Genomic DNA, 14,289 nt, shown 5'->3' with positions numbered 1-14,289 from the left:
TCATTTCAAATCTTTCACATTCGGGGTATTCACAATTGTGTCGTTAGTATCGTATTGTTGTATGTCGTAGACTTTAAATGGCTAAAAATATATTTAGGGGGTTCTAAAGGTACCATAAACGTCATATTATGAAATTTCACACAGTAAAAAATAATTTCGTTGTCTATTCAAGTCCTAAGGCGTAAGGCAATACGACACTTACAACACCTTGTAAACCACCTAATTGAGTACTATTTAAGTAAATAATTTGCTGTATATTTTAAGCGCCAATCACTTGTGACCATTCTTTAAGTATTACCGTCATCGGAACTGGACCCGCGGGGACGACCCTTTGGTTGGTATTTCATTTGCACCTTGCGATTTATACCAGAAAAGTGTCCGTACCTGAATGATAATGTGTTTATAAATACAAAAAGAATTTAAAAACAAGCACGCGTGCTTACATTTCCAATACATTTTTCAGCTGTTCCAGTTTGCTTTCCTTTTCTTGTATTTCAGCGTCCGCGGACTTGTTTTGTATTTCCGATAGCAAATATCTCGCAATGTCTAAAATCTCTTGCAATTGTTTTGGACGTTTCAATTTAACGTGACCATCCTTATAGCCATCATATTTGTCAAATATCTCGAAAAATCTGTGAACGAGATGAATATACAAACATACATACATATGTACATATTTATACAATGTTAATATATTTTGAATTTTGTATTACTTAGGATGCCGCACTTCAAGCTTCATTTTTTGTTTAGGCGTACGATCGCCGTGTCTTATTACCGCAACCACACAACGCAATTCCATCATTTTGCCAAATGTTGTCGGCACAATGGGCGGATCGTCCAGTTGGAAGGGTACAAGCCACGGTATATGCAACGTCGGCGTGAGCTCACGCAATATCATATTACCCAGTATCTTAGCGCAATCATCGTAATACTTATTTGAGTTCTTAACGAAGCTGAAGCCATTAACGTCGCATACGTAGGATTTACCATTTGCGCTGTGCCATGCAAAACAAATCAAACATTTTATTTACTATATAAAATGAAATGTTTTTCTTGCTAAACAAATTTCAATATGCTCACCGCAGTAAATCAAAGCCGCAGACAGTCTGCTTAAAAGCCAAACAAACCTTGCGCGAAATAAGCTTCTCTGCATTGTTTAAGATTACCGGATATCGAATCTCTTTGCCTTCGCTATCCCGCTCCACTTTTCCGTCCAACGCAGGAGACTTTCGAGCTTCGGCGTGTGCATAATCCGGACCGACTGTGTACACCTTAACGTCCGTACCTGAAAAGTATACTAAGTTTTAAAAGTAATGCTGGATTCTTAGTAGATCTTAAAGGTGCTAAAAAGTCTAAAGAGACGCCTGAGCTGATGAGCAAAAAGTAGCAACTGAAACTGAGCTGAATTAATGTATGCAATGCAATGTTATTAGTCGTGTTTACAATGTAATTTATCATGATGACTACGAACATGCATTCACATATATTCATATGTAAATACATACAAGGTGTAATTTTTTCAAAATTGTCGTGCATTTCAAAAACAGACTCCAGAGTGATCCTTCCGACATAATAAGTGTATTTTTACTTGTCTTTTGCAAATGAATCTTAATATCTTAAAGATACATATGTATATACATAATTTAGACATATCGTTCAGATTTAGGGGACGTTCAGCTCAAAAATAATTAAAAATTAAATAACCGTGAATCTCCTAACCGTTTTCCGATCTCTAAAGCGCGGCCGATTTTGGATCAAATACTCGTTTTGAGAACATATCAAAACCAGGTTTTAAATGCCGGCTGTTATACGCAAAGGTAACAAACACTGTGGGTAATATGGAGCAAAATAAAAAAAAACTATACAAAAAAATTATATAGTGCATTTTCGAAAATACTCCTTTACTTTAACGCTCATATCTTCAACGTTACTTAAGTAATGTTATTGAAGTTTTTGAACATATAATTAAAAATGTGAATGTGCTGTGAAGTGCGAAAGCTACCATTTGAAGTGCATGGTGGGATTACACCTTTCTTCATATGGGCGTTTCCAGCGGAAGGTGTACCGGGAAAAAAATAAATAAAAGTCCTATATCTAACTTATTTGTAGGCCGATTTGGCTGCTTGGAGCGCACTGGTGCACAAGGGCATATTAACTTTATTCTCATAACGGTTGTTTTATATACACAAATTCTCAGAATGAATAGAAAAATCAATTAAGCCATGTCTGTCTGTCTGTCCATCCGTCCGTCCGTGTACACGATAACTCGAACAAAAATTGAGATATCTCAAGACTGAAACCACACCCAGTTGCCATATAACGGTATTTTCGAAAAATGCAAAAACTGCGATATTTCACTAAATATTGGATCTAAATTGTAGAAAATTAGTATGTGAAGTAGAATTTTGTTAAAAAATAATAGATATTGTTATGAAATTTTTGGAAAATAGGCGTGACCCCGTCCACTTATGATGCAATGCCGTATCTCAGTAGCCGCTTCACCAATTCTGACCAAACTCGGTAAGAGTCTTGCCTAAGGTCCGGTTAAGAAATCTGTTAAAAATCTTTGAAATCGGGCAATAGCTCCGCCCACCTCCCATATAACGGTAATTTACAGGAATACGATATCTGCTCTAGTAACTCTAGTAGTTGGTGGTCCAAAAATGCATGTAAAGAAGTATGCTCTCACGCCCTACGATTGTTCTATACCTAAAAAAATATAACCCTATTTTTTAATTTGAAATCAAAAAAATATTTAGAGGTCGCTCAATGCGCTCAAAGTTTTCCACGTATTTATATTTTTGTCATAGAAATGGTAGAGAATTCTTTAAAATCAATATTTTCGACCAGAAAACTCTGTTTCTCTTCAGAAGATTCCCAATAATAATACCCGATTATTTTTTTTAACAATTTTTTCATAGTAACTATAGTTTATAGGTCCGCCAAAACCACGAAAAAATATCTTTAGTATTAAAAAAATGATTAAATAAACAATTGGATATTATTAATGGAAGTCTCATGAAAAGAACCAGAGTTTTCCGACCGAAAAATATTGATTTTCAAGAATTCCATATCATTTCCACGAAAAGTTGTTTTTTCCCCATATAAAATACATGGACAAACTTGAGCACTTTAAGCGACCTCTAAATATTTTTTGATGTCTAAACAAAAAAATAGGGGTATACTTTTTTCGATATAGAACAATCTTAGGGGGTGAGAGCATTATATTTCCGACTTTACTTATATTGGACCACCCTTTTGTCTCGATTTTTTTAAGGGTTTTATAATTGTTTGTTAAGTTTTTTTTTTAATGAAACGATTCTAACTTGAATTTAGTGAAATTATAAAAAATGATACTAATTCCCTCAAAAATCATGGATATGAAAAATATAAGCTGTAGATACAGTGGCGAAAATATAAATGGGGAATAGACTTTTTAGCATTCTTTGGCTATTCCCCTTTCGCTTATTTAATGTTTATGGGAGGTTCCATGGGAAACTGAACTTCAGTGCAAAAATTATTTTCTTTATAAAACGAATAAACGTGGGGATAAGACATTTGTTGAACCAACCAAAAAATAACAAATTAAAGCTTTAAATGCATTTTGACTGCCTTTTTTTTACGTTTTAAAATCAAGTTCTAAGTAAATTATTTTAAAGAGTTTAAAGTAGGTTGTGTTGAAACCACTTTTGCGACTTGTGGCGTGCGCCTTGATTTGTCACACAAAGCGGAGGCACCTACAGTTTTACGCCGACTCCGAACGGCGATTGTATTTTTATGAGAAGCTGTTTTTCATGGCAGAAATACACTCGGAGGTTTGCCATTGCCTGCCGAGGGACGACCGCTGTTAAGAAAAAACCTTTTTCTATATTTTTTTGCGATGTTGCTTTGACCAGGGTTTGAACCCAGGTGCTGATGAGTGAAAGCGCGCACTGCTTACCACTACACCACAGCGGCCGACATATAGTATAGTATAGAGTTATTATTAAGCAGGATTGGTCTTGTCACACCCGTGACAAAAAAAGCTAAAAGTTGTTATATTTAATTACAGAAGTTTAAGTTGTGTTTCGGGTTTTTTACATAATGTTAGAACTTTATTGGAAATGTTTACCACAATTGAATTTTCGTTTCCACATAGAGAGTAATTCAACAGTGAAGCATGTGAGCGCGAACTCGCCCACTACTTATATACACTTTTGGTCAGCTGATTAATTTAAGTGATATTTTCATCCCTTGTCAAATTTGGTTTGGAGACAAACCGGTTTCGGCGTTGTGCCATCTTCAGTGTAATTTTTCGTTCTGAATAGTTCGTGTTTCCGAAGACTAACATCAATGAACCCTTCGGCCCCTCCAATGATTTCATTACCTAAAATACATAAACCAGGTAACCCGATGAGACCGATTATTAACTACAGATCGGCTCCGGCATACAAACTCTCGAAATACCTGAAGATCATACTAAAGAACAAACTAGAGTTACCCAATAAATATATAGTCACAAACGCGGCAGAGCTTATAGAAAAGATGACGCCCTTACATATCACTAATAATACTAAATTGGTATCATTTGATATAAAGGATCTTTACCCGTCAATACCAACAACAGAGACAATGGATATTTTATTTAGAATATTACGCGGCAAAACGGAAAAGAAAATCGCAAAAGAAATTATCAATACTTTGAAGACTACGATAAACCAAAATTATTTCCGATTTAACAACAAAATATACAGGCAAATAAATGGACTAGGAATGGGTAACCCAACATCGGCTATACTCATGGAGGTGTTCATGCAAAGCCTAGAGGAGAAATATATGGAGCATCTCACAACCAATTTAGGGGTCAGCTTCTACGCTAGATATGTGGACGACATAATATGCATAATAACGGGGGACAAAGAGGAGCAGATATTAGACTACCTTAATGAACAACACAAAAATATAGCATTCACGATGGATAAGGAAGAGAAAGGAAAACTCAACTATTTGGATCTAACTATTAAAATAAACAAGACCACCAACAGACTGGAATACGAGATATACAGAAAGCCCACAGCGACCGACACAGTAATACATGAAACCTCTAACCACCCACAACAACACAAAAACGCAGCATTTAGACAATTATTAACTAGACTTGAGCGAACCCCGTTAACTAAGGAAGCACACAGGAGAGAGCTAGACACAATATATGCTATCGCCAGAAACAATGGATACAAAAAAGATCTGGTGGACAAAATTAGAAAGGACTCGAAACGAAAAAGTAGGGACAAGAAAGAAAACAAAGATGCAGCTTGGGCAGTGTTAACTTACACGGGTAAAATGACGTACAAACTGGCCAAGGTTTTCCAAAAATTCAACATTCGCACATCGTTCAGAACCAGGAACAACGTCGGAAGGATACTGAACCACAGAACAAACGAAGAGGACACTCTAGATAAGCAGGGTGTATACAAATTAACGTGTGAATGCAAGTGTAGCTACATAGGGCAAACTGGCCGTAAGATTAAAACAAGGTTCCGAGAACATATAAGAGACTACAATAAGAGGACACAAAAACCAAGCGTCACGCCAGAATCAAACTTCGCAAATCATATGTTCGAAAATAAATGTACACCAATGAAAATTAATAAGGCAGCCAAACTCCTCCATGTACAGCATAAAGGACGGCGTTTGAACATATTGGAAAACATGGAGATATATAAGCAGAAAACATTTCAAGGGAGAATTATAAACGAACAAACAAACACCGTATCCGATGTAATATTCGAACCACTCAAGATGTTATACGAAAAATATGAGAAGACCCCGGAAAAAAAACGCCAACGCGAAGATACATACCTACGCCGCAGAGACCATGAAAATGAAAATAACGGATTTCTATCTGCCGGCACAAGCAAGCAACCTAATACCTGCTAAATAACGGAACATAAACCGACGCAATCACGAAAACCAAGAAAATAAAAATAACGGATTTCTACCCGCCGGCGAATACAAGCAACCAAAAAGCACCAACCTGTGAGATAATGAAACAAAAGCGGTCGCACTTAGATGGGTATGCATGACCTAATGACAGTTAAAACAGATAGTAACACGAATACATAAAAAGCGGAAGGAAACACGAACTATTCAGAACGAAAAATTACACTGAAGATGGCACAACGCCGAAACCGGTTTGTCTCCAAACCAAATTTGACAAGTGATGACCGAAAATCGTTCCACAATACATCATACTCCTACCCTGTCGGAAACACAAACAACCAAAAAGATGACATTTTCACCAGTTTTGGTTTTTTCTTTGGTTTATTTAATGTTTATAGTTTTTTTTTATAAAAGTCTAGCACATTACATAACCAGAACCACATAAATCCACGTTTCAAGCCATACAAAAATTATAAAAATTCAACAAACTTTAACAATTACACCCAAAAATTTTAAACTTTTTTTCAGTTATGCAGTTTTATAGCCCATTAAACTTAAGTAGGTAAAAGTGAAAATTTCAAGACGCTTAATAATTTTTTTTAGTAGGCGGTGCTAAGCCTTTTCTTCCATATAAAATGCACTTTCCTAAGATAAAACATGACTGAATTCCACCCCTACTTGGCTTCTTATATCTTTTAATAACTAATCTTGAATATGGACCATACTAAAAGCTCCTTTTCATAAAAAAATTCGTACGTGTCCCATTTCGAATTTTTTCATAATAAAGCCATCATTTTTGTTGTAGTTTTTGCTTTGTTTGTATTCGTGGTTCATTGTTTTATTATAAGGCATCAAGTTCACACAGAAAAGTGAAATAAATTCGCAGAGTTTCCGTAAAATATATCCGTTCCAGGTTCTTTTTTTTTTGTCCCACCCGTGACAGAAGAAATACTCAGATTTTTTCCATATAAAAATAAGCTGGAACTTCTTTCGTATTTTGTAATAACCAAGTTGTATTAAACAAGGTGTGATTGACAACTCAGGTAGGCTCCCTGCTAAGGTACTATTATGCCAAAAAATATAAACAAGCGACTCAAAATTCATAAAAAAAATTCGATTTGACTTTGTAGGATGGTTCTTCGGTTATTGTACCATGGTAATGACTCGTATAATAGTCAAATAGGTGTAGCTTTATCAAAATGTAGAATTTTGAGTACTTCATACCATGATAAAAAAATAGGAAGGTAGAACCGCTGAGAGGAATTTTTCAAATTCTTGACGCTTGCAAGCAATTTAATTTTAAAATTTTACACACAAAGTCATACACACATTCTCATTTTCAATCTCTAACAACAAAAACTTTGAACAATTCCTTTTTTACCTTCCTTTTATTAACTCGGGGTGTAACTATGTAATATTGATGCGCCTAAAAGATGCAGCGATTTCTATTCTCAAGTTACATACCTGATGACAGTACGAATGGCAATTATAATAGGGAGGTTTTAGTTTTTTAAACTATAATTTTATTTTACTCTCAATGTTATATGATTTTAAAATGTTGGCAAACTTAAAAAAAAAATCATGGCCGACGAATTGAGAGAACGGTTTTACCTTACTATGTTTTTATCATGTTTCATACTTAAATTTAAACAAGAAAGAACATTTTTTCTGTACAAATCATGGTACAATTATTCAGAGGTACTGTGTTCCCAGAGAGTTTTGATTTACATCGAAATTCACGCTCCCTTATTTTCATTGTGACGAATTTCTGCGTTGATTCTTTTACTTTTAGTTGCCTATTCGTTTGAAATTAAGTGAGCAATAAAAGTTTTGAATTTGTTTATTTAGCAAACGTTTTTTTTCGGCTTTTGCAAATTAAATAAGTTCTCTGCAAGAAGGTTTGTTTAAAAAAATACATATACATATATGGTTTATGGTGTATGAAGATATCCCTTTTCGGACATTCCAGATCGGAATATGCGCTCTCTGGGAAGACAATACCTGCACTAATTGTACCATGTTTACAAATGTCCCACCCGTACGACGGAATCGCACTTATAATTTTTTTTAAGTGTAGCCCGTTATCTTATGGCGATTTCGTTTCTACCAAAAAATGTCGCCTTTTGATTGCACCTTTCGCTTTTCTTGTTCGGTTTTAAAATAAAGACAAACAGTGAGAAAACTTTGTGTTCGTTTCTTAAAATGTAACACATTTGTAAGGCAAAAAAGGCACATTTCTTGTCCTTTGAAGCTTTGTCAGGGGTGATGGCTGCCCTGAAAATCAGATAGTTGCTTAAAATTACAATATTATGATTTTGTTTTTGGTGCAGGAAAAAATGAGCATCTCCATACAAAAAAAAATTTTGGAACATACATACTTTGTAGGCAAGAAAATGCGCGAACAAAAAATTGCCAAAAATCAACGGTAAGTCCAAGCTACTTCAAACCTACACTTTATTATACTAAAATTTAATGGACTACAAAACTGCAAGAAAACAATTCTAGAAAATCTGATTAAAATATTTAAAATTTTGATCAACATTTGTTAAAATGCGTCGAGTTTTTATAAAAGTTCTACAAAGTTTGAAATTTTGATTTACATGTTTTTTTTTAGATAGTAAGTTATATTTTCATAAAAAATAATAAACATTTTTTTAAACAAAGGAAAGCAGCCAAAAATTTGCTAAATTTTGTTCCCCTATTTACAATTTCGCCATAGCGTATATTGTGTGCATACATTTTTGCGATCAATTTTCAAGTTTTGTCTCTTTGTTTTGTTTTCAATAAAACTGTTTTAAAAGATGTTATGACTTTTTATTCTAAAAACAAAATTCTATGTTCGGATTCGATGCTTTAGAAATGTCCCGACTTTTGGGCACAGAAATCTGGTCACCTGGTACGTATAACGGTAAATTTCAGAAATACGAAAACTCCCATATTACAATAATTGAGGACGCCAATTTACTCTAAGTAAATACTTACAACAATCCCTTAACAATAAATAAGACTGTTATAAAATTTTAGGAATGGGCGGTTCACCGCACCCAAACATGACTACAAAGTGTATCTCGGTAACCGCTTTATCGATTTCTACCAAACTTGGCTCAATTATATCATTAAGTCTAACTCAGCATATTATCGAAAACGTTTGAAATCGGGAAAAATGCCCCTGTTTATCATTCAAAGCTAGTTTAGAGAATGTTGAAACGACGATATTTGATACCTGCGCCGGGTATACAAAATTCGGTTTCGCCCGAACTTATTCTTCTTTAGTTGTTATACTGGTTATGTAAAGTGATGAAATGATACCAGTCTTCAAATCTATATTTGCCTTCGTTCAGCATACTTTATTCATAGAGGGGTCACCAGTTATAGAAATACTATATGTCTTTAACTAACTTAGAAACTAAACTAATACAGGGTAATTACTATACACAGTACATTCTGGTTGTTTTTTTGTCGTTGAATGAACGAAGATGGTTTTGGTTAAAAGAATGTCACAAAAGCTTTGTTCGTTTAATGCGCCTTTTTATATTGCCACTCAACACCTGCGGCAAGTGTTAGGGTTAGTCCCTACACTACTATATTCATATGTATGTATATTGAACACAACTTTTAGCTAGATTCGAATGAGAGGTCCTCTCCGCGCCGTTCGATACCAAACAAAGCACTTTCTGCGGCCAAAAATCACCAATGCAGATAAGCGCTTAAAATCGTGTACACATGCTATAAATAAAGCAACTTTAATCACAAGGTGGAAGAAGCGTGCGTATTTTGAAAAAAAAAAAACAAGTAAGAAAGTCTAAGTTCGGGCGGAGCCGAACATTAAATACCCGCCGCAAGTATTAAATATATGATTTTCACCTTTCCGAAAGCTACCGTACATGGTAAGCCGGGGTGTATCAATTTTGAGTAAATTAGCGTCCCTAAATTTCGAAATATTGAAGTTTCAAGCATTTCTGAAATTTACCGTTACATGAAAAGCGGCCTCAATTTTAGTCCGATTTCAATAATTTTCAACGTTTTGCTTTTATGTGGCAGGCACAATAACCACACAAATTGGTACAAATTGGTAGAACGGTTACCGAGATACATATATGTGATCATAAGTGGGTGGTGCCACGCCCATTTTCCAAAATTGTATCATAAACGTATTTCTCGGTAAAGAATTGTTGCAAGCATCAATTTTGAATAAATTAGCTTTAATATTTACTGATTTGTCGAAGATTTCGTATTTCTTCAAAAATTGAAAAAAAAAAAATTGAGAAGGCTCTGGAGCCTAAAAATATAGCCCCTTTGCGCCTTTATTGATATTTCAGGGGCTTTTGATAACACATCATATAAGGCAATAAAAGATGCCTTGTTAAGAAAGGGTGTAAGCCCAATCATAAATTAATGGGTGTTATCAATGTTAAGAACACGAAACATCAGTTTGGAATTAGGAGGCACGATAGAATCGATAACAGCCACAAGGGGATGCCCTCAGGGGGGCATCCCCTTTTGTGGACTATGGTTGTAGACGAACTTCTTTTCACACTGAACAGCCAAGGCTTTAATACGCAAGGCTACGCAGATGATCTGGTAATCTGCATAACAGGGCTTCATGACGAAACTATCACCAACCGCATGCAACAAGCCCTACGCATCACACACAAATGGTGTGAGGATAAAGGCCTAACTATCAATCCTACGAAGACTATTATTGTTCCATTCACTCGAAGGAGGAAATTATCTACTAAACTCACTTTGAGCGGCACGGAAATAGAATTTTCCAGTGAAGCTAAATATCTGGGAGTAACTCTTGATAAAACACTTAACTGGAATGCACATTTGGACACTGTTATCAACAAGGCGATGAAGGCCTTCTTTGCCTGTTCACGACTTTTTGGTAAAACATGGGGCCTTCCCCCCCAAAATGACCTACTGGTCATTCAACACTGTCGTTAAGCCAATAGTAACCTATGCTTCCTTAGCATGGTGGACTAAGGCTACACAAAGAAGTGCAAGCACTAAGCTAAGTAAATTGCACAGAATAGTTTGCATTGGCATAACAGGACCTGAAGACCTGCCCGGCCGATGCACTCAGCGCCCTGGTTGGAATACCTCCCTTTCCTATTTTAATAGAAAAGGAGGCTACCACAGCGGCACTGAGAATCCTGAACACCTCCGACCTGAAAATCGGAAATATGACGGGTCACATGAAGGTCCTAATGAAATTCGCTAATGACCCCATACTACAAATGCGCGATGCAATGGTTCCAAAACTAGAAATCTCTAGGAAATTTGAGGTACACATTGCAGATCGAGCTCTCTGGAATACAGGGAACCCATACACCAAACCTAATGGGGAGGTTTGGTACACTGATGGATCTAAGCTTGAAAATGGTAAAACTGGGGCTGGCATTTTTGGGGCGAATTTTAAAAAATCGATACCAATGGGTAGCTACCCCACCATCTTTCAGGCGGAGATTCATGCAATAGAAATTTGTGGCAGAGAATGTCTTAGAAGGGGAACGTCATCGAAATATATCTGCATTATGTCGGACAGTCAGCTCTACTGGCCCTGAAGTCCCACAAAATAAGTTCTCAGCTAGTACATGATTGCCGCAATGTCCTAAATGCTCTTGGTGACAAGAATACAGTTTTATTAGGATGGGTACCAGGGCATGAGGGACCTGATGGCAATGAGGAGACTGACTGCCTAGCGAAACAGGGAGCTGCCACAGTATTTTATGGTCCGGAACCCTTTTGTGGGCTCACCAAAGCACATATAAAGGGGGCCATAAATAACTGGGTAGACAAAATGTTCAACAGGCTTTGGATGGAATGTCCAGGGCAAAGACAAGCCAAACGATTTATCTGCCCTTCAAACGAAGTTTCAAAGAAACTAATCAATTTAGGCAGAGAGGACCTCAAAACTCTCACTGGGTACTACACGGGACACTGTTCTCTTCGTTATCACCTCAGTAAAATCAATCTTTCAGAAACCAACGTCTGTCGCTTCTGTGAGCTGGACGAAGAAACGCCAGAACACATTCTCTGTGAATGTGATGCTCTCGCTAGGCGCAGACTAGCCCACTTTGGTGGCGCTACCCTTAATCCATTTGAAATTTGGAACAAAACGCCCTTGGAGGTGCTAGGCTACATTAAGAGCCTTCCCATATAGGCCGGGGGTCACGGACAATAGACCATTTTAGAGGTCGCGGTGCATATGGCCCATAATAATAATAATAAAAAATTATCGTTACCCACATCCCGTGGTTATTGTCCGATTTTAAAAATTTTCGGCTATTTGGTATGCTGTAGCAAGGCTAACAACTGTGTCAAGTTCGGAAGAAATTGGTGCTGCGGTTACCAAGATATACACATGTAACCATAAGTGGGCGTGGCCACGCCCATTTTTCAAAAATGTATAATCTTATTTTTCGTCTAAAAATCATTGTAAATATCAATTTTGAGTGAATAATCTTCAGTAGTTACTAAAATATCGCAGTTTTCGTATTTCTGAAAATTACCGTTATATGGGAGGTAGGCGTGGTTATTGTCCGATTTCGCCCATTTTAGACAGTCACCGCTTAATCGATTTCTCTTTTCATTCTGATCATTTATGTATACATTTGTCTATATCTATCTCGATTCGTTTTGCCTTTTACAAACAACCGTTATGTGAACAAAGTTATAATACCCTTGTGCACAAGTGCGCTCGGGTACAAAAACTAGATACTAGTCTACTACCACGTACATTGTGGCGCAACATTAGCAGTCTCGATATTTGTCGATGCATTGGAGGGCGTACATCGATACGCATAGAGTTTCCTCCACAATGGAAATAAAACATTTAGAACCTTTTTCGATGTGTAGTTTATAGCTCATAAAATTATAGTATAACCAAGCGCAAGTCAGCCCAAGAAAAAAATACTAAAAATTAAAGCAGTTGAAACTTGCATTTTATTATACTAACATTTTATGAACTATAAAACTGCATCTTCCTCTCTATGAACTACAGACAAAGCGATGTTTGGCCGTTTGATGTACTGGAGATGTCAGTTTACAGAAAACATCGATGCATCGACTATTTATACATCGAATGAAAAATGTTCGATGCATCGAAGCAAAACATCGTTATTTTCGATGCATCGACGTTTTTTTGGCATCCCTACAGCAAGGACGATGTGCGGTGCACCTAATCGAGAGCATACGCGTCTTTGCACCCGCGTCACTGTTGACAGTTACAAGTTTAGAAGAGTAGAGAACTTCGTTTATTTGGGAACAGTAACACCAATAATAATGGCAGCCTTGAAATCTAACGGAGAATCACTATTGCCAACAAGTGCTACTTTGGACTGAGGAGGCAATTGAGAAGTAGAGAAGTAAAGTCCTCTCTCGCCGTACAAAAATCACACTCTATAAGTCACTCATCATGCCTGCTGTGATGTATAGCGCGGAGGCATGGACAATGAAAACATCTGATGAAGCGGCTCTTGGAGTTTTCGAGAGAAAGATTCTGCGAAAGATGTACGAGCCCTTACGGGTTGGCGATGGCGAATACCGCAGATGATGTAACGATGAGCTGTATGAGCTTTACAACGATATAGACATAGTGCAGCGAATTAAAATACAGCGGGGCTTGGCCATCTCGTTCGAGAGAAACGCCCCTGCTCTGGAAGTATTCAACGCGGGCCGCGATGTTGGTAACACCTGGTGGAGAAGGACTTGGCTTCGCTTGGCATTTCCAATTAGCGCCAGTTGGCGCAGAAGAAAAACGACTGGAGAGCAGTTTTGGACCCGCCAAAATCGCTTAGGCGATTACAGCGCCAATAAAGAAGAAGGAGACCATGTAAAATATAAAAACCAAAAACCAAAAAAAGGTTAAGCATATCTATCCTTTGCAAGGCCCAAAAATCCATGGTGGAATTATACCAGGTGAAGTAATAAAACGAGACGAAAGATTTGACACTGTCTTATTGGAATTGTTTACCACTTAGATTTTTTAAGGGGATAAAGGCCAGAAATATAAAGAAGTACCCTTTTTGACTATTAAAGGGGCAATAATTTGAAGCTTTTTATTTAATAAGATTAAAAATTACTTAACTTATAAATTAACTAGTTTTAAGCATATGTAACTATTTTTTTATTCAAAGAACTTTGTAGATTATGCTTGTATTAAGTATTGGGGGCTTAAGGATTGTATTAAGTATTGGGGGACTTAAAGATTTTACCGCCAATGTTATAAATAATAATTTGTAGAAACCAAAATAAATCATTTCACGCTGTTAAAAATTATGTGATATTCTAAATCCTCGATACAAAATGGGAGAAGTGATGAAAAAGCTGGCCAATATTCCAAAAATAAAAGTGGTCATATTG

The 14,289-nt window shown here is 36.6% G+C and overlaps 1 protein-coding gene across 3 annotated transcripts in view; it reads right to left on the bottom strand.

The window, feature by feature from the left end:
• Positions 1 to 70: 70 nt before the first annotated feature.
• The window catches only part of LOC118734369 (inositol hexakisphosphate and diphosphoinositol-pentakisphosphate kinase), a 187,784-nt gene continuing 173,565 nt past the window's right edge, over positions 71 to 14,289 (bottom strand). The window contains exons 6-9 of one of the 3 annotated variants that reach the window (XM_036464091.1): positions 1,081 to 1,297; positions 714 to 995; positions 444 to 632; positions 71 to 384 (exon numbers count right to left, since the gene is read on the bottom strand). In XM_036464091.1, coding sequence (XP_036319984.1) covers positions 288 to 384; positions 444 to 632; positions 714 to 995; positions 1,081 to 1,297 — 785 coding nt within the window. In that variant the 3' untranslated portion in view covers positions 71 to 287. The remainder of the gene's footprint in view (positions 385 to 443; positions 633 to 713; positions 996 to 1,080; positions 1,298 to 14,289) is intronic. The other 2 variants (XM_036464092.1, XM_036464093.1) reach the window with 2 other exon arrangements.

Source organism: Rhagoletis pomonella, unplaced genomic scaffold (assembly GCF_013731165.1).
Source record: "Rhagoletis pomonella isolate Grant_MI unplaced genomic scaffold, Rhpom_1.0 Rhpom_scaffold_00002, whole genome shotgun sequence".
Taxonomy (NCBI): Eukaryota; Metazoa; Arthropoda; class Insecta; order Diptera; family Tephritidae; genus Rhagoletis; species Rhagoletis pomonella.
Note: the sequence above shows the minus strand (reverse complement) of the source record. Positions and strands in the feature narration are given on the sequence as shown.